We start from the raw sequence: 26,748 nt of genomic DNA, 5'->3' as shown, positions 1-26,748 counted from the left end.
AGATGCCAAATAAGTGTACATCTCAGAAGCACACGACAGACAGGATGCTGCAGACAAGGGGGCTTCACAAACTGCTGCAAGCACCAAGTATATAACTTGCTATTAAAAGTAAAATGACCCCAATAAGGAATGCCCACGGCAGCAAGTTCTGTCAAGTGGTATGTGCAAAAAGCGAGATCTCATTCATAAAACCTGACAAAGTATCCTGTGCCATCAAGGCAGAAAACATCTTGCCCTTTCACATTATGGCACGGTAAACTTGTAGTACTAACATGCCCAACTGTGAATTCTACAAACTTGGCAAGTGGCTAGTAAACAAGCAGAGATGGGGACAACTAAAGAAAACTGTAGGTGGCTCTTCTGTGAGCTGCTCTCACCATTTATCATCGTAAGCCTATTTATTTTCACTGCAGGACAAAAGCCTCTCCCAGTGGTCTCCAATTACCCCTGTCTTATGCATGCGTGATTTTGTGATTTCTTCACAGCACGCAATTCTCCGCCATCATCAACCGTGCTTCCCTTTCCTTGGCACTGATAGATACTCTGATAGACCACCGGTTATCCCTAATTATTACACCGTCCTGCCCCGCTCCATTTCTTTCTTTCAACCTTAACATGAATACTGGTTACCCCAATTTGCTCCGTTGACTCCCGTCTCTTAACGGTCTGCCTATCATTTTTCGTTTCATCGCTCATTATGCGATCTTTAGTGCTTCTTCAAAAGCTCCTTTGTTAACCTGCAACCCCTCTCTCTCTTAAGTTATTTTTATTTAGGGGACATTATAGGCATGAGCTAGGTCACACTAAATTAATAGGTTAGGACGGTAGTTGCTTGACCGAGCATGAATACCAAAATTTGCAGTGTAATGCAGGTTTTTAATTACAGTGCTGATATGATAAATTTTTTCCTGCATTGTCATGGGCGATTAAAAATGAGGAAAATCTGCTCTCCTCTCAGTGACTAAGTAGTTTTTTCGTAGTGCTAATTGCCCAGAAACTAGATTTTGCATTAGCTGTACACAGCAAATGCAAAGGCCTATCCCATGGACGGCATATGTACAGCCTTTAGTTTTCACCCAGCCATTAGTTTTCTTCTAATGCAGCGGCTGCACCCAGGTTTGCACCCAGGTTTTGTCGGTGGCTTTTCAATTTACACTTGCAGGGCTGCATGATGAGCTCGAAGACAGTGCCCCGAGAGAAGCAGCGCCTCTTTGCTGCGCTCCACTGGCTCCTGCTGCTGCTTAAGTAGCTCCTCCCTGCTACTTACTCCCGCTCTTTGGTTTGTGCTGAATAAAGACGTCTGTGGCCTGTCCACGTGTGTGCCGAGACTGCAGCTTTGACGGACTTCAATTGAACTGGGCTCGCAGTACATCACCAGGAGGGTACGTCAAGAAGTGCCATTGGCTTGTCTCACAAGTTTTCACGAGCCTCGCTGTAGCCAGCGCTGCACATTGTTCACTTCTCCTCTCGTTGCTCACAGTTCTGTTCCTATGCAAGAAACAATACAAAGTAAGGAGAATCTTCGACACAGAGCCCAAGGCTAATACATATTAGCAAAACGTCTGTAATAACAACACATACGAAATGAGATTTTACTCTGTCATAAGCGACAGTAAGAAACTGAAATTGAATTACCAAAAAATGGAAAAAAAAACAAAAAGTGCCAACTACAGGGCTCCAAGCTCAGCAGCCTTCCAGCTTTTTACTGTGGATTAAGCTTCTGTTCTTGTCTGTTAATCAGTACAGCAGAACCTCATTGATACGATTCCGTTACGTATGATTTCCTGGTGGCAACGATTCATGATAGAGAACACAAAAAATTACCCATAACAGTTCCGCTTCTTTTTTACCGGTTTATAGGTTTTTGAAACACGCAATCTTTCGGCATCAACATTAAGTACGTCGCCACAGTGCGATCGTATGATACATTATCTGGCCGCTAGATTCCTTGTAAACAAGAAAAGGCACGAGGCGCGCACAATTGAGAACAGTAGCCGCCCGCTACAGCAGCTTCCCTGCAATACTTGCCTGCCTGTCTCAGGTGAAAACGATGGTGCGCACTTGGTTTCCTATTCCAGTACCAGCAAATCTCCTCCTAGACTGTCGCATGCCGCATTCACAGCTATCGCTGCCAACCGATTGCGATAAGCACCTTCACCATCTGATCATGTGGGGCACAGTGCCGTTCGAAGCATACTGCACGCTTTAGGTGATGACCCAAGCACGCCGCCTTTTTCTGTTGCAGGCTGCGCAAAGTGAGCATCAAGTTTCACTTTGGCGGCATTGTATTTCGGTATAGCCCACCCGCTCTATTTCGTTTAATTTTTCTGTCGCAATAGGAAAATGACAATGTGCGTCTCGAATCGCTCGGGCCCACACCATGCACGTCGGCATCTCATGCCGCAATGATTCACGCTGAGTGGGTGCGTCAAAACTTCCCACCAAAATGCCCCACTCGATGAAGCTGCTGACGCAGGCCAAATTTGAGGAGTGCAAACGCAAGCTTGCCGAAACCGTAAAAACAACAACGCACGTATCGGGCCACTCTAGTCCCACCAGTTCGGTGCGCATCGGCGTCTCATGCTGCAACGATTCGCACAAACCTTCGCATTACTTGGATGCCAACTACAGCTGAGTCTGTCAATTTTTAATGATTTCAGATCGTGTGTTCCCAGTTAGCAAGTTTTTTCTCATGTTTTTCCCCAGAACGTATGAACGAGGTTCGACTGTATTTATTGTGTATGTCGTATACGAAGTTGTCCACTTTCGTACCTCCAGCTTTTGACACTCGATCATTTGCTATCAAATGTACTCACAAAGCACACCCCCAAACACTTATTAACGTATGTTGCATTGGACTATAGAAACAACACTTTACCATTCATCATGCATGCCTTGAATATTGCAAAATACGAAGCCGCTGGCTACACTATGTTTGCCTGCCACATAGCATGCTAACACAATCTCTCTCTCTTTTTTTTCTTCTTTTTTGTTTACCTTCAATGATTCTTTTATCAGTGAGACCTTACTAGAAAGGCTGTTTTCTCGTGATCTGTTCAAAGCCTGCTACAACAGTCAAATTGTAACATCGGTGGCACTGATGACTGTTGTGCAAATGGGGCTTGTGTCAAAAAGTGTACTATGTAGCCCGTTTGGTTTTGTCAATGTCTGAGTGATGTACCGACTAGTGCACTTCACTGCATTGGTGTGCCTCATGGCAACTGGTAGCTTTTGCACCCTGTACAAAGCCCTTCAGCCAGCCAGAACCTGAATGATTCATTTGGATGGCTTTAGTCTGCTCAGGATGAGATACTACCATTTTTACACGAATGTAAAGCGCACATTTTTTTCCGAAAAAAAAAAAAAAGGGCGGTCCGAAAATTGCCTGCCCGTTAAAATTGGATACGAAGCTAAAACCACATTCGTGGTGTTGGCAACAGCCTACCATCAGAGCTGTCAGACTCAGAGTCATCGGCATCCCGAGAGGGAGGCAGAGCATGTTTTCTTGAAGGTAGCTGTGGGTTCATTTAGTGCTCAACTACGATCATCTTCAGGGGCATACTGTCACTTTCGCTCGGAAGTGGTTGTGTCGGCATACACAATCACCAGCATTTCTGGTGCTGCGCCAAGCTTGTTATCTGCATGGAGTGCTGGGAACCCTCTTGGCTGTATATTTAGACAAGTCGGATGCAGTCACACAAATTCAAGTGAAAGCGATAGTAGTATCTCTAAAAGTGATCGTTCGAGAATACCACATTATCAATGTGCTTGGTCTCTGTGGCCAATGAAGCACAAATGGCCACTTTTGTTATGAAAGCTCAATTAAAATAAGTGTTTCCCTTTTGCGAAGGTAAATTCTACCCATGTCTTGTTTTTTTCCGATTGTGAACATGGGCACATGCTATATTTTTCTTTTATAAATCAGGCGTATGTTACATTAAGGTGCTCTTTTATTTTCTTACCTTAAAGGGGCCCTGAAACACTTTTCTAACAAATCATAGAATGGTCTCACTTTTAAAATAAGTCGTTGCACGAATCTCGCACAAAATTTTTTTTTTAATTCTTCAACTATAAGTGGAGTTATCGCACTACTACCCTGCTTTCTTTCTATTTTCCTTTCCGCTAGCGCGCTGGAAGCTACAGAATGGTAAAGCGAGGGCAAAGCCCCAGTCAAAAGTTGAGTGTCGGGGCAGTGAAAGGGCTCGTCGTGGCACCTCGTGGCGGCTGCGGTAGACTACGCTACGCAGCTTGCCAGTGCCATCTTGAAAGCCACGCGCAGCAGACGCAGCTACGCGCAGTGCAAAGATGAAATGATTTTTATGTCGTTTTGAGATCGTAGACATATTTTTCATTTATTCAACTCAAAATTAGCAATTATGTATTACTGAGAATGTTCTCGCAATTCCAAGATCAGTCAATACCGTTGGTAGGCCAGTTGATTTCGATGACGACATAGTGGACACGAGAGCAAATGACTATTCACTGCTTTTGACACAAGACTGCAAATTCCCTGCAGCATGCAGTGCAATAACATCTGGCTTAAATGTTCACAGGAGCCTCGTTTGCAGATCGGCAATGTTTTTTTTTACTATGCTGGCCCCTTTAAGCCCGCGAAAATTGAGGGCGCATTAGAATCGTGCAAATATGGTATGTGTGCCGACGGAGAGGAGGGACCAAAGAACCACTGGCACATGAGGGGAAGGACGACAACCCTGCCACTTCGCCCTGTACCGATAATCTTTGAATAAAACTTAATTTGTTCTGTTGGTTGTACACTTGTCCTAATACGCCTCTACCCTTGTCTCGCTAAAGTGTTTTGTATCTACAGCTTGATTGCTAATTACGCCGTCAATCTTAAATTTGTCACCTACAGTGGAATCTCGATATGTTCCTGCATATTACGTTTCTTTTTTTTTTCCTGATACAGTATAGACCACTTGTAACGTAACTGCTTGTAGTGCAGGACCGAATATAATATGATTTTTTCAGACTACCGTTAATTTTCCCATATCACTCTATGATATAGTGCAGTTGCATGAGACAAAATAACTGTTACAGTGTGGCTGCCTGGAAGTTCAGCAGTCAACTGAGCTGCCGAACGCTCCCTTCAAGCATCAGAGATACTCCGACGTACTACGGCGTGTCGAGCTCCACGACGTCACGGTGGCAGACAACCGGAGTCTATACTCAGACGACATGATGCAACCGGCACATCTGGCACCGTCACGTGCATTCCTATGTTACTGGCATGTGAATAGCTCCGTTCCTATTTTTTCCCGCCGCGCCGAGACACGCCGGCCATGCATCCCAGCATTTTTCGCACGGAGAGGGCAGAATGACACAACGGTGGGAGTGCGTCTGCTGCCACGGCTCTCTGTGCATTAACAAGCATGGTGTCACGGGAGCACAAGCAAGCATGAACACATCTCACCCGATGACTGCGGAAACTCGCTGTCAGAATACTGGAGTGAGGAAGCGGGGCAGCAGCAGCAAGCGAACTGACCTTCGTGCTGCATCTCACATCAACGCGAACGAAGCCGTGATAACACAGCGCACGGCAGACTGTGCCCCCATTGCAGATGGCTTTCAAGATACAGTGGTCCCGGGGGGCGCGCGTGGCCGCCCGGGCCGGCCGCAGTAGAACCCCCCCCCCTCCTTCCTACCCTCCCCCCAGAGCCTTGTGCGCGATGAAAGACTGCATGCTTCCTACCCACATTCCTCCCTTGCATGCGAGAGATTGAGCTGCAATCCACGGCTCACCCTCACACGCTTTCACTCGCACTTACAGCATATGGTGCGCAGTCACGATTTTATTGCCCTTGGACTTTATAAGGAACCTCACGGCAACAGCTACGGCAGAAATGCGCCTGGAATGTCCCTATAATTGCTATCGCAATAACATCGCTGTTTTGGTTATAGTGTGATACCGCTTATAGTGCAGATATTCGCGACTCTGGCAACTTGCGTTATAAGCAGTCTACACTGCAATACGATTTGGTTGGATAATACGTTGGATGACACGATTCTCGCATGATACGCTTTATTTTATGGTTCCAATGAAGTTTGTATCAATGAGATTCCACCAGTATATTTCATTTTGTTGTTTGTTCTATTGCGCTCTTCATTTTGTTGTTTTGTTTTGTTTTCACTGAACTTGTTATTTTTCTTGACACCTCCCTTACTCAATGTCCTGATTGGTGATTGAGGTATTTTTAAATAAATAAATAAATAAATAAATAAATAAATAAATAAATAAATAAATAAATAAATAAATAAACAGTGTATGTCACCTAGCGCTCTAGCTTTTGAATTCAACCCCTTCCTGCATCTACAGCAATATGGCAGGTACTATAGGCTTCTTGCAATGTTGTTACCTTAGTAGTTGCAGAAGAGGCACCATTCCTGCCTGTCCATGCTAGCTGATAGATGCCCTGACCCCAGCAGTGCCAAGGGTACTGGCACGTTGTGGATTTCTCAGGCTCTTGGAGATGGCGACGTAGTTCATCCATGCATCGAAGAGAGCGTCCGCAACTCGGTTACTGGGTGTTGTCACGGCACACACCTGCTTCCTTAGCCTCACAGCATCGTCCAGGAGCCTCAAGCCATAATGATACGTGCCCTGCATACAAGAAAAATCACAATGTCAATAGCCAGAAATGGGCACAACGGGCAGAAAATAGCCTGCACGATTTAGAATAACAGTCCCGATACAACAAACTAATGGGGTCATTCCACGCCAACTGTTCCAACCAATAAGCTTGAACACTTCCAATTTTTTATTTTAATATATACAAGTTCATCGTTATGACAGGAAAAGCCTTTCTCTTAAATATTTCAAGGGAAAAACTTCATTTTTTTACGTTTCAGGGCTATTCGAATTTAAATTATTTTCTTCAATGATACCGGACCAGGTGAAAGATAAAAATTCGCCAAAAATCAAGTATTTTCTTCATTGCCACAAGACTTACATTATTATACAGAAGGAACCCAGATATATCGAATCTGAAGGGGATCACAAAAAGTTCGATATAGAGGTATAATTCGATATATAAAATAATAGACCTTATTATTAAGTCTAATATAGGCTTACCGATTGGTGCGTCTGAGGGCGGCTATGTTACTAGTACTGCACGCAACTCGGAAGCAGAAAAAGAAGCAAGCACACTTTATTTACCTTCAATAATATTTCTGGTAAATAAAAATAAAATTGAACAGCTCCACGGGGCTCAACTGACTGCACACACGACTCACATGGCTCAACTAACTGCACATTCTCTTCTCCACCTCCAGGTACCAGAAGACCTAAGTGCACAAAGTGCACATTGAGGTCTTCAGCGTGGCGGCGCGTTCAATATATTGAATGCGCTGGTGAACAGGCATTCTATACACGCGAGCTATATATACATTTGCATGGGATTTTCAAGGGGATTTTACAGCTGTTCGATGTACAAAATAATTCGTTATATGTGGGTTTGATATATGCGGGTTCGAGTGTAGTCGGCAGACATGTTGTTTCATTAGAAAAGAATTTAGCCGTTATTTAGTAATCTTTTCTTCTGATGTATGCATTGAAAAATGCCAAAAATGTAGCGGGTTTTACAAACTGTATACGAAAAAAATGGTCGGATATGAAAGCTCAAAAATACTTATTTACAAAAGTGCCCAAAACAATTTATCTGCAAAAATTTTATTTCTGCCTTATCATCATCATCAGCCTATATCCATGTCCACTGCAGGACAAAGGCCTCTCCCTGCGATCTCCAATTACCCCTGTCTCGTGCTTGCATTTGCAAATTTCCTAACTTCGTCACCCCATCTAGCTTTCTGCCATCCTCGACTGCGCTTCCCTACTTTGGTACTCATTCTGTAACTCTAATGGTCCACCGGTTATCCATCCTACGCATTACATGGCCTGCCCAGCTCCATTCTTTTCTCTTAATGTCAATTAGAATATCGGCTATCCCCGTTTGCTCTCTGATCCACACCGCTCTTTTCTGGTCTCTTAACGTTAGGCCTAACATGTTTTGTTCCATTGCTCTTTCAGCAGTCCTTAACTTGTTCTGATTTCTTCCTCAATGGTACCCAAAAAGCCTTATAAAAACCACTAATACCATGCTGAACTTGGAAAACACAGCATTTTTAGTCCATGTTTACTTGTCTATAAAGCACTGTAGCAATCCCTGTAAAAATCTGGCAAATAGCTAGCAGCCATTATATGGAAGGACATTAACTACTCATACAGAAAACTTTAAAAGGGGTGATCTTTGTTTTAAGGAAAAAAAAATTTTGAATTTGAGACTTAACATCGCAAAATTTGGTTGTACTTAAACCACAGAAGCTGCATTATTCTGCTAACATTTTCAGAATGTGCCAATCAGAACTTTAATGCCAATAAAAGTATATAACAATAAAAAAAATGACGAGAAAGTATGCAATAAATTATCAGGAATTCAAGCCGTTACAGAGGACTTGGAACATGCCACAAGCGGTGAAGGCAGTTTCTAACCATGCAAAAAGGCCCACAAGGTAAAGTAAGTTCTCTAAGTGACAGATTCCAATACAAATGTCATGCCTCCCATAAATATGTTAATTGAGGTGTCAGAATAGTCACCCTGAGAAGACTAAACTACTAAAATCTCTGTACACTCCTGTAAGTCAAGCTTAAAGGCCAACTGCAATGGATATTTTTTTTATCGCGTGATAGTATAGTTTCAGATGGTGAAGCTATAGAACAATCTGCATGCAAAAATTTACACTTAAAATATGAGTAGATGCATCACGAAAATTTGACAAATTAAACGTTATTGATCCCAGGGGAAAAATTAAAAAAAGACACCACTCTTACCACTTAAGGCAAATGGCACAAAACTCAGAACACCAAGAACCAGCCCAAATTCTTGACATAACCTCCGAGATTAGGTGGTGCCTGCGGTGGGCTGAAAATCTCGGAGACGATGTGCTGGGATTCGCGTCATATCCATTAACAAAAAAGGTACACACAGTGTTTGCTCGGGTGCTATTTAAAGGCTGTTAACAACAGTCCTGCAGTTTTGCCAAGATTGCTTCATTAGTTTTGAGTATTTGTCTGTAGCCAATTAAGCCAAAGTGAAATTTCATTGAAGTTGGCCTCTAGCTCTCTGCACTTACTTGGCGATACGCACCAAAAAAAAGAAAAAGAGAAAGAAAAGAGCAACTAAGGAACACAATTTTCAAGTGCCACTCACACGAGCCAGCTCATCAAGCCTGGAATGCTCTGCCGCTGTCAGTTCGTAGTCGTCCTGGCCAAATTTGGGCTGGAGGCGAACAGCGAGTTTGTCGAGCCACGAAACCAGCTGTGATGAGACGAACAAACAAGAGATGTAAACACATGGGACACAAAAAGAAAGAGAGAATGGTCTCCATGAAAAGCATATATAATGCTTGCTGAATGCAGACCTGTGAGCAAAAGTATACGAAATACGGGAGTGCAGGAAAACTGCATCAATACGCCACTTTCTGACGCGATGCTTGCTGTTGAGGGTGGCGCTTAAGCGACAGTATGCACGTCCCTCATTTACCGGCATGTGATGTTGCTTTCTATGAAGAGGTTTGCTGTTCGTCAACTAAATGCTCACCAGGCTGCCGCCTAAAAACAATGGCATCATGCAGCTTGTTTTCTAATGAAAGCTTGTGTGAACTAAAACTGTTCACTCAAGACGACAACATGGTAAGCAAGCGGAGGTTTCCCTAGACCACGGCAGCAAAACTGCCACGTCCACAATAAAATGAGAACAGTGGCAGATATGTTCCGCATGCTGCCATAAAGTAGCAATCACAGTTGCTTCTTGCGAATACTGTAGCTTGCATAATTGGTAGTGGTGGCAACCCGCGCAGATTCCATTCTCGTGAATTCTTAGGACAAGCCGACATGCTGGTGTTTCTTTCATTCATTATAATGTTGATACTCTGTAGCAATCCATTTTCGCAACAATTAAGGACACTGATTGCAAAACCATGATTGAAGAAGCGGCTGCAAACATTGGAACCATTTCAAACAATATAGTGCTTCAGTAAGAAGCAACACATTTGGTCGCAAGTAATCAAAAGGGCATGAAGAAAGGAAATAGGCCTCATGATAATAAAAGAAATGTGATGCGTAATGGCTGCGTGAGCCAGATCAGCCGCAGCCACTTAGTGAAACACGGGCGCAGATGTGACAGAGGAGAGCAATTGGCTCAGATGGCCTGCGGTTGAACGTTTATTTGACGAGAAGCGTACCTCGTTAAGGAGGGCAAGATGACACGCCAGCAGATAAAAAAATTAAAAATTAAATTATGGGGTTTTACGTGCCAGAACCCAATCTGATTATGAGGCACGCCGTTGTGGGGGGGGGGGCTCCAGAAAGTTGGACCACCTGGGGTTCTTTAACGTGCACCAAAATCTAAGTACACGGGTGTTTTCGCATTTCGCCCCCATCGAAATGCGTCCGCCGTGGCCGGGATTCGATCCCGCGACCTCGTGCTCAGCAGCCCAACACCATAGCCACTGAGCAACCACGGTGGGTCACGCCAGCAGATATGATGGGGCATGCAGTCTCAACAGCAGAAGCCGCGCCGGAGGGTGGTGCAACGAGGCAGTTTGGCATGGACTTGCATGGTCCACATATTTTGCTCATGGGTGAACAAGTGTCAAGCCTTGGATGCAAAAATTAGCAGATGAAATGAAGGGCTTATTAAATACGGTAAAGCCTTCAAAGAAGACAAAAGACATTGAAGTGACCAAAGGCATCAAGGAAATCAACTGCTTTTAATTGCGCTATACTATAATTTTATGTTTTGTTGATCCTAAAAATGAGGTAAAGTGAAAGAAAGTAAAGGAGCATTCACATGGGGGGTTTAAAGGGGCCCTTAACCACCCCCTGGGCTTGGTGAAAAAACACATTCTGTAGATAGCATACAGTGCTGTGAGCCTCTCAGCCAAATTTTGCATGTGTACGTGGCGTGTGGGGCTCACAAGCCGGCTTTAAGTCACCTTTTGCTCAAACACTCTCTTTTCAACAGAGGTCTTCTCCTCACCCATGTCGGGGCTGCCAGTGGCTGCCCCTTGATGTCAGCAGGCATATTACCACACGGCGCTGCCAGTGGTCAATAGTTGACGCCAATCAAGAAGCGTGTTTGAATCAGTGCGCTTCTTCCTAATGTTACTGTGTGTACTTATTGACACAGTTTGCTAAATAGGCTGAATTCAGTAAGCGAAAATCTGCATTTCGAATGTCGATAAGAAAATTAGGCGCTTTCGGAAGAAGCCAACTATCGTCTGCTCACACTCGGCCATGCACTCCCATATAGGAATGAAGCTTTGGCCACAATGCTTATCGGCATCATAGCCGTTGGGACTCGCTAATTTCTATTATATTCGAACACTAAACTAGTACAGTATAGACCACTTATAATGTAACCGCTTATAGTGCAGGACCGGATATAGTGCGGTCTTTTCAGACTCCCATTAATTTTCCCATAGCACTCTATGTATACACGTATCGCTTATAGTGGAGTTGCGGGAAACGAAATACCGGTTACAGTGCGGCTGCCTGGGAGTACGGAAGTCAGCGGAGACGGCGAACGCTCCCCTCAAACGGGCGCCCCAAGGAGTGCTCGAGGAAGAAAGAGAGACGAAGTGGAGGAGAAGGGCACGCGGTGCGAACAAACAGCCAGTGAGGCTGAAACCAGAATCTTGAGTGCGAGTCGTGAAATATCACGGCGCGCATAGCGAGCGAGGGCCACGAAACTGCCAACGCCGGCCAACGCTTGCTTAACGATAAGGGCAGTAAACGAAACTTCAGGGAGCGGGCGGCGCCGGCACAGCACGGCGAAGGGCGCACGCGGAGACTGTGGAATGTGAGGGTGGAGGGCGGCAGGGAAGCGGATTTCGCCTCGGCAACTCCACCGCTTCGGTGGCTCCCCTCCCCCTCCCTCGTAGCTCTCTCACTTTCGACTGTCATTGTGCGCGCCCGCCACCGTGCAGGCGCTGCCGTTCCAGCCGGCCCGGCACCAGCTCCCCGAAGTTTCGTTTTCTGCCGTTATGGGGAAGCGGGCGTTTGCCGGCGTGGGCAGTTTCGTTGGCCGGCCTGGGACAGCGCCACTGCTTCCCTCTGCGCCGTAGCCGCAGCGTGCAAGGTCAACACGTGACTAGAAAGTAGAGGAAGCATAGAGGAGAAAGAAGGGTTCACTGCCATTTTCTACGCGTGGCTACGGTAGCGTGGCTGAGACGTCGGCACGTGCACGCATGTTCCGGCGCAATGCAGAATTGGCGACCTTGCCATTTGAGAGAGGGTGAAATTTCCGCCGTGTTTTTTTTCTTTCTTTTTTTGTTTAGTTCGCGCGCGACATTGAGGGGTCTCTCCTAAGCTTTTACTCTATGGCAGTGCCAGAGCAATGCCGGTCGGCGGCGCCGCCGCGTGATTTGGTTCGAATTAACGAGATTCGACTGTAAATTGAATGCAAATGTTCTAGCCGTATTCCTCGACTGTCGCATACGTGTGGCGGCTCGGTGCACATGTTTTGCATATGTGCGGGCCTTGAAAATTGTTGCTTTGGTTATAGTGCGGTACTACCCGCTTATAGTGCGGATATTCGCGACTTCGGTGACTTACGTTATAAGCGGTCTACACTGTATCTAACCATGTGAAACTTAAGGTCACACGTACGCTTGCCAGCATGCACTCACTCCTGCTTGCTCTTGGCTAGACACCTTGGCAGACAGTGCTTCATAGTGAGCTAATTAGAGCACTTCAAAATGCGCGATTTGGATGTGGCTACTATCCGATGATCTAGCTGGTGCAGGACAAAGCCGATTCGCACCACGTAGCATGGCCAGACAGGAGCACATGAATGCAAACACGCATTTAAGCCCTGTCGTGCACTACAGTTGGCCACTACAGTTGCATGTAGTTGCGTCTGCTGTGGGGTGCCGCAACGAGCCCACTTGCAGAGGACAACCAAGTGGTCTGATTGGTCTCTGTGGATGACAAGGCTCCAGGTGCACAGCAAGCCGGCACAAGCACCAACAGCTGACTGAAACAGGTCATCTGCTTCCGGAGTTGCACACCTTCGACATGTGTCGCCATCGTTGTCGAAGCTCATAATGTTAGGAATCCTTTCAATGCGAGCACGAATAACGGCAGTCTGGAGTGCGGTGTCTCCAGTGTGCCCGGCAGCAGCCATCGATGCCAGGATCGCTTAAAATTAGCCCCCTGTATAGTTTGGTGTGTTGAATGTGGCCCATGGCAGCACAATGATCAGCTATTGCCGCACCTATGTGCGGCAAGTGGGCACGTTTAACTAAATTTCAAGGTTTTCCGAGCCAAAACTACGACACGATTATGAGGTACACCGTAGTGGAGGAATCCGGATTAATTCTAAAAACCTGAGGTTATTTAACGTGCACCCCATGCACGGTACAAGGGTGTTTTTTGCATTTTGCCCCCATTGAAATGCAGCCATCGCAGCTGGGATTTGATCCCACAATCACAGGCTTAGCAGCGCAACACCAAACCCAGCGAGCAGTTTCGTATTCGGCAAAAACACAAACTCGGCACGCTCACTTCAGTGCACCAGAACCGTAGACCAACATGCTGCCAGCCAGCTGAGCTAGCGCACGATGCGTTCTGGCATAGCGGCTCTGGTGTGAGATAGGACACGTTCTATTCTTGCACCAGCCCAGCCGAACACCGCAGGTCACACTAACTGCGCCAGACTCTAGACTGTATAGCGTGGTATAACTGCATAGCATAGAATTTTCACCGCCATAGCATTACTACGTTGCGTGTGGCGCACATCCGCGTTGCAAAAGACTAAATCTACGCCTTTAGCCGACGTGCGCGCTGCCGAAGTTTTCACATGAGTCAACATAAAAACAATGTTTCGTTTGACTCTCAGAAATTGTATGATTGCCGTAGAGATAAGTGCGAATGGAAATGTGCTACTCATGCCATTCGATGTGAGAAAACACAACTGCACATAGCTATCAATTACACTGTAGCACAGCAAAGGGATGAGACACCATGAACTCAACTATAAGTTTAAGGATAGCCTACGAGTTTGGTGCGCTGCAGGTGCCAAAATCGAAAGTAGCGGCGTATTAAACGCTGCTTTTCAGAAGGTTTTGACAGTTTTTTTTTTGCTTACTAGACCTCCCTTTGTACACCAACATTTTGCTATTCCGAGAATAAGAAAGAAAAAGCCTCACCTGAAGCGCATTTTCTTCGCAGCAAAGAAACTGCCCCGCCTGAATAAGGGCTTGCTTTCTAGTGGCGAGTTGTCCCTTGACGTGCACAACCTGCTCTCGGGCAAGCCAGAACACTTCTCCCTCTGTGTTCTCACCATAGCTATGGAAGGTGTCCCGCAAGGCTTGCAGCTGGCTGTCTGTGGATCAACATAAAGGCGACAAATACAGTAAAACTTCCGCTGAACAAGCTTCAACAGATACAAATGAAGGCATTTGCTGCAATCAAACTTCATTAGGGCAAGGAATGCATATACAGCCTACTTCCGTCAATTTGACTCTGGTTATTTCGATTTTTCCGTTCATTCGATCCTAACCGAAGGTCCCGGCTGGCACCCACGCAATTCTATGAGCCTACACTTTTGTTATTTCTATCCTAAAATTGAACTTCGCCGGATAATTAGAACTTGACCAATCAGCCCACACACGCCCGAGTCCTACAGTGACCCTCATAGCAACCCCTTTAGTGGCAGTGTTTGTTTTGGCGGAGCTTAGGGGACAGTGAATGCGTTGAAAACACGTTTAAAAAAAATCTCCCATCAAACACGCCTCTTTTTGGCTTGCCTTAGGAAAGTTTTCAAGCAATAGCCATAGCTCACAATATCTGATTACAATGCATGTACCTGATTCTAACAAGAGGCTTTAACAAGAATATTGGGCCAAAAGTTGCCCGTGCAGTGCACTCGGACACGATACTGAAACCGCCTTTGCTGCGTCACTGCATAACAAGGATGTATTGCGGCGAAGCTGACTTTAGGAAACCGGCCGCCATTGTGCAAAACATATTGGACTCTTGCCCATCTTTCTTGCTAAAAAATTAGGTGCAAGTTAGATTTCTACTTCGTTTAGGAGCTTTAATGTCATTTCTACGTCACATTTCTGCTTTGGACACATAAAAAGTGGTCGCGCATTTGATTTGGGGATGTGTTAGAATCAGGAAAATACTGCCAAATGAATCAGCAGTGTGTTTTGGCATTTTCTTTTTCGCATCTTATTAAATTCATCCAGCCGGATAATTCGATTTGTTTCGTCGGCCCCATCAGGGTTGAATTGATGGAAGTCGACTGCACTCGAAAAGATCTGGCTTTGAATATTGAATTGAATATAGAATATTTTAGCTTCTAAACAAAGTAAACTGTAAAAACTCCCATGTTGTCTGTATATAATTATAGGGGTGTGCAAATACCGAATAGCAGATTTTGAATCGAATACCGAATCGAATCAAGAAAAAAAAGCCAAATATTGAATTGAATATCCAATATCAGAAAATTTTTCACAAAATTTAATGCTTAAAAATTTTTAAGCAGGAAACTACAGTGCTGCTCATGCTTGGAAGTCTCCTAGCATTGCATAACAAGAACGCAGCAAGCTATCCGTAATATAAGTATGCATAGCAATCGAGATACAGAGAACGGTCTACTCTGATTAATGGAAACACCAAATTAGTATGCCAGCACTGATTACAGCTCAGTTCTAGTATATGAAGGCCTGGATTTTATCAATAGAATTTCTGTTCAGTAGAACCAAGGGCTTTCTTTTTCTCTGAAACTAATGAATTAGTAACATTCTGTTGTATTGAATACCAATGAGGTTCTTAGTTTAATAGTGGACCTGTGTTTTGCGGCAATCTTTTATTTATTGCGTAGAAAGGTTTTCTTTCCCGTTTTTCTCCTAAATGCAGAAAGGCTTCCCAACTTTATGCCAGTTGGGTTATCGCAAGACCAATGTGCACGACGAACGAAAGGGTCCGCGCATCCCGTGACTCGATCACGGCTCCACGCGTAGCGGGCTCCGACAGTAAAGAGCAAGCGCCGTCCACGTGTCAGGTTCGGTTCGATTTGCCATCCTGTCAAAAGAATCTGAAATCTGACGGGTCACGGCAAGTTTGCGATGCTCGCGATAAGAATCGAATAGCGAGAACTATCCGATTCATATTTTAAATTTCGAATATTCGCACAACTCTAGTCAGAACGTATACTTATGCACCTTGTCACATATCCTATAAACTGCCACGCAATTATTGATACTTCTATACAGGCACAAAGGCTGCATCTCATCACTTGCCAACTGTAGCTATGGCTAGGATATGGATTTAGGCAACTGGAGAAATTGGGCTGCGAGTGTTGCACAGTGATGCAAGAGATGCGACAATGACCCAGGCACGCTCTTTTTGTATAAAAATGACCTAAACATTTGAAAACACTTTAAGGTCCACGACATTGAACTGATCTATCACCGCTGCAGTTTCCGAGCAAAATTTGAAATGGATTCATGTTCTGTGCCAGTAACCAAGCTCTTTCTGCTAAGTATGTGAAAGCAGAGTACTGTAAGAATGCTTTGTCAGTCTAAACTGATTTAATGTTAATATTTTCCCCTTAACCTGCCTCCCTACTATAGCTCGCACAACTAACAAGAATAGAACAGATGGGAAGAAGATACAAGCACAAAGAAAGTATGATGCGATGCTCACCTATCATCATCTCGGTTTCTTGAAGCTCCGCGAGAAGTTTCTCGACCTGTGCTGTTGTTGTGACAGGTTCATCACAAGAAGTCCTCAGGCGTGACTCTGTGGTGCTGACAAGCTCCAGAAACTGAAGAGCAAAATTAAAACGAGAGGAGGAACATAATAAGCTAACAGCAACGACTGAATGTTAGTAACTGAAAAGAAGGTAAACATCTGTCAGTACCCAAAATTCTAGACAAATTGTGAAGCTTGTAACCCACTTGAGTTCCCATTTATTACTGTCCTTTAAAACAGGCTTTGGTTGCTTGCTTCGTGCCGTCTGTTGAGCAGACAAGCTCACGTGCTTGTTATGCAGTCAGTCATACAAGAGTCATCGACACTAAAGAAGCGAGAAACATGAGTGAGTTGAAATACAGTAGAACCCCGCTGTTATGTTCCTGGGTGCTGCGTTTTCCCGGCTGTTACGTCGTTTTCGGCTGGTCCAGGCACAGCTCCCATAGAACCCAATGCATTGGATACCCTGGTGTTACGTCGCAACTGTGGGACCGTTCCCGCATCATACGTTGCTAACTGCCACCCCGCGCCGGCCCAAGCGGTCATTTTGACTTTTTATGTCACTTGGCTTGGTTGCTTGACGATGGCATCAGCCGCCCAAAGAGCCGGGGGTGACACTTATGACGTATTTTCGGTTTCCGCCAGCAAAAGTATGGCCCTTGAGATCTGTATTTGCTGCCTAAAGATGGTGTCTATGATGCGTTGGGGCCCTAAAATTGGTTTTGGCGCATACCTGTCCCGTATAAAGTCCAAGGGCATTAACGCCGTCGCTGCACGCCATATGCTGTATGTGCGAGTGAAAGCGTGCGAGGGCCAGCCGACGATTGTGGCTCAATCTCGCACGCGTAAAGCAAAAAAGGTGGGGCGGAAGCGTGCTTCTTCTGTCGCCCACCCCATGTGGCACGGGGGGGGGGGGGGACATTGGCAGCGGCCGCGTGGGTGCCGTATCTTGAAAGCGATTTGCGACGTAGAAAAAATGCACGCCCGTGCAGCGTTGTACTTGGGCATCAACTGCATACTGCGCCACCACGCGCGGTTACGCAGGCCGTATCTTGAAAGCGATCTGCGTTGGGGGCAAAGTCTGCATCGGTGGCTCTTAGCTTCGTGCGTGCTGTGTGTTATCGGCGCTAAGTTTGCGTAGAAGCGATAGACAGCACGAAGGTCGCATCACTCGCTGCTGCTGCGGCGCTTCCTCACGACAGCTTTTTGATAGTGCGTGTGCGCGCTCATCGAGTGTGATGTGTTCATGTTTGCCTGTGCATGCTGACACCATGATTGTTAATATAGTTAATAAGCGAATGTTTACAAGTTTACACGGTCGATAAAACTACTATCTTTACTTTGTAGAGCTGTCTACTAATTTGCTATCGCAATCGATGCTTCGGCTTTTGTGCGAAACTGCAACTTTTTTATTGCGATAGCAATTACATGGACACTCAAAAGCAGATTTCTGCCGTCGGCGTCGCCGTCGCCGTGAGGTTCCGTATGACGTCATTTGGAGAAGAAATCGTCGCCGCGCGCCGAACGCTGTATGTGCGAGTGAAAGGGCGCGAGGGGCGCGTCTTTCACGGGGAGTGAACGCACGGCGGAGAACAAATGCGCGTTCTGCGCCGTGCTCGCTTAAGGGCTGCAGAAGTAGGCGTCTCTGTTCTCCTTCACAATCACCATGTATGTAGAGCAAACGCGCCTTCTTCCGACGAGCGAGAGGCCGTGGGGGAGGGGGAGGGAAGGGAGGCGACGTTTAGCTGCGGCACCAAGTGCCTATTTATACCAGAGGCTCCGGCAACAGTCACCAACGCCGCACGCATTTTGAGCGAACGCGGGCAAAACGCCGATGGCGTCGACAACAGTTCTGCGTGTTGCCGATGCTGCTGCATGTCCAAGTTTATACAGCTGATAAAGCTAATATCATTACTCCGTATAGCTCTCTACAAGTTTGCTATCGCAATTGATGCTTCGCCTTTCAGGTGAAACTGCGACAACTTTTTTCAAACGTAAGAATTCAAATAAAATTGTGTGCAGTTCACCACTACTCCCATTTCTCAATTTTTCTTGTTTCTCGGCTCTTGCGTTTCCCGGTTCTTACGTTTCCTTTTTTTTACGGTGCCATGAAAAACGTATCAGCGGGGTTCTATTGTAATAAAATAATGTCAATAACGAGTGATTAGAGCGATGACCATAAAATATACTCTTGAAAGAAATAACACGAAAAGATGTGTGGCTTCCATTAGCACTACCGGCTCACAAAGACGTTTGGGCAGAAGGGCCTGGAGGGACATGCTCTACAAAAACAGTACACTCGCAGCAATACCCTCTAGATAGAGGGAGGGCTACAAATCTCTTGGACTAATAACATGCAGCACAACATCATTTAAAAAGTTAAACACTGCCTTGGTTTCAAACAGAGGTTCTGGCTGGGACAAGAAACAGTGCCGGATGTAAGGGGATATGTTGCTTGTATGCTAAAGGAAAGTGCTTTCTGCTTCCTGGAACTCCAGCAAGATGTGGAGTCGGTCAGCCTTTCACCACATCTGCCACACAGGGGAGGTTCAGCGCCAGTTAAAAGGTATGTGTGCGTACCATATGTATGCCCTATTCTGAGGCAGCAAAAGAGAACTTTAGCTCGTCGTGACTTTGTTAATGATGGCCAGTTTCCTAAAAGTGGCTTAATTACATGGAGCTTGTTCAATGTTTGTTGATCTCATAAGTGTTGCCAATAGTCTGAGTTTCTTGCGTAAGAATGTATTCAAATCTGTGGCAGGAACGGGTATGAACGAATTGCTAGGTTTTGTTGCTAGGGAAGTTGCCATTTTATCTGCAAGCTTGTTACCCTCTATACACCCTGTGTCCAGGCACTCAACATATTACAACTTGTTGGTTAGAAGCATAGGCATTGCACAGCAGTGAATAGAGGTCGTTTATTACATGATTTTTCTGTTTTCGTAGCCATCTTGTGACTTTGAGTAAAACTCTGGGCAGGTGTACTTCGACTGAAGCTCTCGAAAGTGCAAGGGGGTCTACTGTATTGTTAAAACCAGTATCGTCGTAAATCGGTTCGACAGGAACCGGTAAATAAATAACCATAACTGTATTGGGTCAATTTTTGTGTTCATGATCACGAACATCGGCACCAGGAAATCATACAAAAACGGGTTCGTATCCACGAGGTTCTACTGTAGTGTGGAGATTTCCCTGGTATTACAATGACACTATTAGCACCGTGCTTTTTTTCTATTGCAATGTCAGACACAAAAGTTTGGCCTTTCATTTCACTGACGAATAAGCCATATTTTCCCACAGAATAAATTCCAAGGCAGTTCTTAAAAAAAAGTATAACTACCATTTTGGTTTTGCAAGGTGTTTTCCTCCAGTGTCTCTCTTAAGAACCTCTAGCTGGTCAAATTCAATATTAAGCCTCTCAACACAGTGTTTCTGCTTCAGTAGCCATGTTGGAGCTTTAAAGATACACAAATCAATCAGCATATCAGGTACTACCTGCTGCAGTTCATGATCCAGCGTTGGAGAGAGTCCCTCTCTGCTGCGTCCCCTGAACTGAGAAGTCAGGCCCTCGCAGGCCAAGTCAAGTCGATTCATGGCAGCACATATGCTGTCTGCTTCTGACGGCAGGTCCTTGCACAGGCTGGCTGACCATTGTCGTAGCTTAGAGTAGCGGGCAAAGATCTCCTGTTACAATTAAAAGAAAAAATTTTATGAGGAGACGGCGGGTAATGTGAAGAGGACCCTCAGAGGGCTTGTTAGGGCCACACTAAATAAGCCTGATTAATTGAATGCTTCTTTGTGATAGCATAAATGTAAAGATTTGAGTTTCCTAGTACAAAGTTCTGTGATTATTCAGGAACTGTGCAGAAAAACGGGGCATGAACAGACAACACTTAGGTCATGTCTTGTTCTGTGCAGTTCCCAATCCCCGTGATCGTTAGAAAAGAACAAGAAACCCAGCACCTTCGAGCAAATGCTCTGGCTCTCAATTTTTACTGTAACAGCAGTTACTCCCTCCATCCCATCAATGGCCCCAACCTTGTAAATAACTTCTGGAAACTTGTGAATAACTCCTGCAACCTTGTGGAAGCTCCCCCAACTGAATGCAACGTAAACAATGCCAAGAGCAGCAACATGATGACAATGCTGACAACATGAGGATGACGACAACTGCATGACAACGGTGTCATGGTGACAGTGCATTGACAACAAGAAGACAATGGTAACAGGACAACACTTTCTTCATTGACATCCTTTGAAAGAAGGACACTCAGAATGACTGCTGCAGAACGACGGCATGTGAATGCTGGCCACTGAGCTTTGATTTTGTGAGTTCCTGACACACCACGAACACACCACGATACTCGGGAAAGGGTTCGTCGTCTTGCCGCCGAGCCTCAGTTGCGGGAGCGCGATGTTAAGGCCAAACATCAGCGTCGCTTTGCCCTCCAGGAACCCGACATCAATGCTGCATGACTCGGCAACGCTAGCGCCAACTTCCCCGGTGCGACGGCCAGATTTCAACGCGAGTTTTTTTACTGGAACTTCGGAGCCAGCTGCAGTGCGCGTGACCAGTTGTAGTTTGAGCACAACGTGGTACTCACCAGTGCAATTCGTTCGGAGGAACACCGAAGAAACACACGACAAGCTTCACTTACCCCCCTTTCCTCGACAGGTGAGGGGCTAGTAATTTTTTTCAGCATACTTATATACAAGCTGAACTATTTTATGCTTGACAGAAGACGCGGAAACATAAAGCAACTACTTCCTTGACATGATTGAAAATGTCACTAGAGTTGCTTTCCACATTTGCTAGTGGTCAATCAAATAAACAGCACTATAATGACTGAGCATAGAACGCATGTACACATTCAACCAAGTGCTGTCAAAGCAACATGCACTCACCATTGCTGAAGCATTGGCTCGCTCTAGGTCAAAATAGTTCTGCGAATGCCTCAGATTGTTTTGTTCATTTGTCGTCCAGTCAATGAGCTGCAGCAGTGAGCAGAAATGGGAGGAAAATAAAGACTCATGACACCCAAAACACAAACACAACATGTACGATTATTACACAATCTACGTGAGCTGTGGCTTTAGAACACATGAGCGTCGCGCACTGTGTAATGCCTGTGGCTAAAAGGATGGCCCTCATTTTTTGCCATGGCCACGCAAGTGGCTTCGTCAAATTTCATTTCCCTTTTCCTTAGTATTGCTGTTTCATTAAAAATGAATTTAGTTTCCCCTATGCCTTCCTTGGCTTCACTGTCTGTTTGCGTTATGTAGTTGTGACTAACAAAAAATCAAGCCCCTCAATTCCCTTTCTTCTTGCTCACGGGCTTTGTATGAAAGAAGAACATGGATAAGGAAATGAAACACTTAGTGTAACTTAGGCTTCACTAACTAAAGCCTAGTGTAACAACAGACAAGCTTGTTTAACTCCTCGCAAGTGAGCAAAAGTACTAGTGCCACATTTTTCGGAGTATAAGTTCCAGTTTTTTGCCAATATTTTTGCTGGTGTGTCTTATACATCAGTATGACTTCTATGTGCTTAAAACTATGCGTGCTGGCACAAGTAAAAGTACAAGCAAAAGTGAGTGAGTTTTTTGTTAGGACTACAAAAAACCATCTTGAAAGAATTGATTGGAGGTCATGCAATAGTTTGCTGTTATAGTTTTGTTAAAAGAAAAGGTAAAACACAGGAAACTGATGCAGTAAAGGGCGCCACAATTTTTTTATTGTTAACTTGTGATGCCTGAGATATACGTGTTACAAAAAGCACCGCTTAGTTATCATCATCAGTTGCCCTCACGAGAAGTCTAAACTTTGGATTCCGATTGCCATTTCGTTTTTAAATGCGTGTGTTCAGGCTAGTACTAGTTCAGGCCTGTTGTGATTGTTCACAGTGCTCATCCCGAACGCACCAAGCCACAGACGCAATGCCAGCGACGTGCCTGCAACAGCGCATAAAGGATATTCAGAGGCGTACGACAATGACCTAATGATGCCGGCAGCCAAAGTGGCTAAAGTTTTTGACAGTGCACCCTTTGATCTTCGATGGTTTTGAGTGAAGTGGAATAAATGTTGGTTGTCTGCGTCTAGGGAGCGTTGGTTAAAGGTAATTTCTGCTATAATTTGCAGCTCATATATGTTTTGTTTACAGAAATGTAGTGCACTGAAATGAGCAAGTACAGAATTCTGCGATTTGTGTACAAGCATGCATCATTTCATTATGCCTACTGAGTTGAAATAAGTGCATCTTATATACCAATTTTCATTTCAAAACTCGCGAATAGTGGGGGGTGCGACCTATACAAAGGTGTGACTCATAATCCAGAAAATGTGGTACATAAAAAGGTGTAGATGGCAAACCACCACCAACCACCACAAATGTGGTAAGTGGATTGGACTGGCCTGACTTTTGTATCAAACCAATTTGAAGACAGCTGGCCAAAGATATTTTAAGCCTAGCCAAAAAATAAAAGAAAAATTTTTAATCACTTCATGAAATTTAATGTTTTCGAGGCCTTAAAAGTGGCATTGCGATTTTCATAGCTTTTCAAAGGTTTTAACGATCACACGGAACCAACCGTGAGTACATATATTCTATGGAGCATTATAAAAAGGAGCACAGCTCGCTATGTAGGTTAAGTGGCTGTATCCTATGGCAACCGCCACTAAGAGCAGATAGGGCGGCTCTTACAGCGATAATGTCCACCTTTCACGCTGCCTCTTGTTTGTAGAAACCCAAGGCATTGGCCGATAACAATATAAATGCACGACATCTGCAGCTTCCTTGTTTAATTGCAACTTTGTTGGTCCTTCATCAGAGGGTGCAGATAAAAGCACTCCAAGGGGGAAAGATTGCACAAGGGCGCGCCCGACATGTAAACAATGCCTTGTCTATTGAAAATTTCATTGTAAGGGTGATAAATGCAAATTTGAGTATAAAATGCAATGCTCCAAAACTGCATTCTTTTCGCTTCCACAAATGTCTCCCTTTCCCCAGACCCGCCACGGTAACCCAGTGTCTGGCATTGCGCAGCTGAGCTCGAGTTCCTGGGTACAATGTCATGTGCAGTGGCCACATTTCAATGGGGGCGAAATGCAATGATGATCATGTACTTAGATTTAAGTGCATGTTAAAGAACTCCAGGTGGTCAAAATTAATCAGGAGTGCCCCCACTACAGCACACCTCAATTAGATTGTGGCTCCAGGTTGTAAAATCCCAGAATTCTTTTGTTTTTTTTTCTCTTTCGCCAGTGCTAATGCTTAAATAAAATGTAGAGGTCTAAACGCTTCAGTGTTCGCAGTGCGACGGGTTATGAAAATGTTCAAAGCCAAATTCTCAAGAACTCTAAAATGCTGTCCACAGTTTGCATGGCGGGTAAACATCAAACCACTTGAATAAGAAATCTTGCAGTGAATTATGTGCCCATAGCTCCCCAATTGTCTTACTTTCCTAAACATTATTGCAAAATATCTTTCACCGATAAGCAAGATTATTATGTAAAAAACTCCTTCTACGAAAATTTATCAATTACCGTATTTCCTGGTGTGCAACTTACGGAGCAATGCCGTATTTTCTGGTGGTGTAACTTACACAGCAACGCCAATTATATACAGTAGAACCACCTCGTTGATATGATCACATTTTGTACTATTTCCCTGCACCAACGTTTGTGATCGAGAACGCAAAAAATGACCCAATGCACTTATCCTTCTTTTTTGCAGATTAATACGTTACTGGGAAACACAATTTTTTTTGGCAACAACCTTGAATACATCCACCAAATATATGATACGTTTTCCGGCCGCTAGATCCTATGTGAGCAAGAAAAATGAGCGAGGCATGCGCGAGCAGTAGGCACCAGCCATGGCAGCTTCCTCACAGCGCTCATGTGCGTGGAGATGCTGCGCGTGGATATGTTTGAAAAATCAAGTGAGACACACTGTGGCATTGGAAATTTCTGTTGCCATTATACATTGGTTCTATGTTGAGAATGTGTTGGCACCTCAGAGAAGTCCAAATAATTGAGCAGGTCTGAAAAATCAGTCGACAACTGTAATTAACGCGAGTATGGCTTATACATGGGCAAATGCTGTAGCTATTCTTTTGACACTGACTTTTCATTTTCACAGGGGGCACAAATTGAGGAAATACACAAAACGAACAATAATGACCAATACACATAATGACAATAAATCTGCAGCTAAAAACACTGATGACTCTTCAGAATTTTAGTTAATGCAGAAAGGGGCACTCAACTGTGTCTACTTCTGCAAAGAATCCCTCCAGAAGTTGACTACTCCTCAGCACCTCTAACTCCTTGGTCCATTCTTCCTGGAAGGACTGTTGCAGCTCCAGTACAGTGTCCAGGGCAGTTTTCACCTAGACATGAAAACATTAGAAGATTGTGGGCTCATGCAAAAGTAGCATGAGAACAGATAGTGCCCAGTCACCATCATTATCAGCCCAAGTCCACTGCAGCGTAAGAGGGCTCTCCTGAAGATTGCCGATTATGCTTGCCCTGTAACAACCACCAAGTCCCACCCCTCATGCCTGCAAATTCGTTAATCCTGTGCAGCACTCAGCTATTTTCCTTTCCTTGGCACCCAGTCTTATTTTTGTAAGCACTGTTTATTGCTTCCATTACATAACCTGCCTAGCTATGCCTCCTAAGCCTAATCTCAAGTAGAATAATGTTTACACACATTTGCTCTCTAATCCATAATACTTTGTTACTATCTGTTAACGTTTTAGCCTAATATTTCTTTTTCATTCTACTTCTCATTGCACAGCCCTTAGCAACAAGATTCCACTGCACTCTGAGAGCACTATTTTGCTAACGATGCAATGCCAAGGTGCAGTAAAGAAAGAAGGACAAGTTGCATTCCATTAACGATGAATATAGGTAGCAAAAAGGATGGGGACAACATAGATGGTGGGATGAGCACTCACTCCCCCCAAAACAATGTTTACTACAAACTTCATGTCTCACACACACGCACACACACACACATACACACACAGACACACACACATATGTCAACGATCTGGGTCATGTGAGCAGTAACGGCGGCATTCACTTCAGCTTCGGTATCAGAAACGTCTACAGTGGAATCTCGTTGATACGATCGTCACAGGAACTGGAAAATAAAGCGCATTATCCGAAAATTGTATCATCCAACGTATTATCCAGCCAAATAGTATTATCAGGAAAAGAAAAACAAATGTATCATCCCGAAAAACGTATTACACAGAATCATATCAACGAGGTTCCACTGTATTTCTGCTAGCTATTTATGACACATCCACTTGTACTTCAAATGTCAAATTTTGCATGGATGCTGCTTTACCCCTAACTATCTGAAGCTAGCTTATTTACACAGTTCAAGATTTCGTTACCCTTAAGTCAGTGCCCTCAAGTCAAAGCTCGAATAAAGCTTTAAGTCAAGATTTAAGTCAAATTAAGCTACAATATTCGAATTTAAATGTGAACACGAAGAAATTAGGCCAAACTATCATTTCGCAAAAGGCCTTCTATTAAGCCAGAATAAAGAAAAGTCTGTTTCTCTGTTCTTTACCTTGTGATAAGCACTGGCCCTTTCTTTGGCCATTCTCCGGCCACAGTGAGACTTGAAGCCAAACTCCACATCCACCTGAAGGCTGTCCAGCAACCTTTGGCCTGCAAGATTGTAAGTTAAACTTGACTATAACACACTAGAAATGGAAGTGACAATGTGTCTGCTACATCCAATACTAGTTGTGAAAAAAAGAAAAAGAAAATATTTACCTGAAAATTTATCAAAGATTTTAGCAAACAGCGTTCAGTGTAGTACTGAGTATAAGAGGAAAACAGGTTAATAACATCGAAAATTGACTGATGAAAGTACAGTACCAAATCTGTTCTAGTAGTATACAATTGAACCCACTTGTAACGATACCGCTTTTAACAATATATCGGTT

At 44.5% G+C, this 26,748-nt stretch overlaps 1 protein-coding gene across 2 annotated transcripts in view; it reads right to left on the bottom strand.

Annotated features, from left to right (window-relative positions):
• Positions 1-6: 6 nt before the first annotated feature.
• Positions 7-26,748, bottom strand: part of LOC119446120 (SEC14 domain and spectrin repeat-containing protein 1) — a 41,143-nt gene continuing 14,401 nt past the window's right edge. Inside the window, exons 9-17 of one of the 2 annotated variants that reach the window (XM_037710472.2) lie at positions 26,367-26,467; positions 25,048-25,170; positions 21,686-21,772; positions 20,276-20,464; positions 16,733-16,853; positions 14,227-14,402; positions 9,225-9,332; positions 6,375-6,619; positions 7-1,488 (exon numbers count right to left, since the gene is read on the bottom strand). In XM_037710472.2, coding sequence (XP_037566400.1) covers positions 6,416-6,619; positions 9,225-9,332; positions 14,227-14,402; positions 16,733-16,853; positions 20,276-20,464; positions 21,686-21,772; positions 25,048-25,170; positions 26,367-26,467 — 1,109 coding nt within the window. In that variant the 3' untranslated portion in view covers positions 7-1,488; positions 6,375-6,415. The remainder of the gene's footprint in view (positions 1,489-6,374; positions 6,620-9,224; positions 9,333-14,226; positions 14,403-16,732; positions 16,854-20,275; positions 20,465-21,685; positions 21,773-25,047; positions 25,171-26,366; positions 26,468-26,748) is intronic. The other variant, XM_049663921.1, reaches the window with a different exon arrangement.

This window comes from Dermacentor silvarum, chromosome 3 (assembly GCF_013339745.2).
Source record: "Dermacentor silvarum isolate Dsil-2018 chromosome 3, BIME_Dsil_1.4, whole genome shotgun sequence".
Lineage (NCBI taxonomy): Eukaryota > Metazoa > Arthropoda > Arachnida > Ixodida > Ixodidae > Dermacentor > Dermacentor silvarum.
This window is presented reverse-complemented; position numbering and strand designations above follow the sequence as displayed.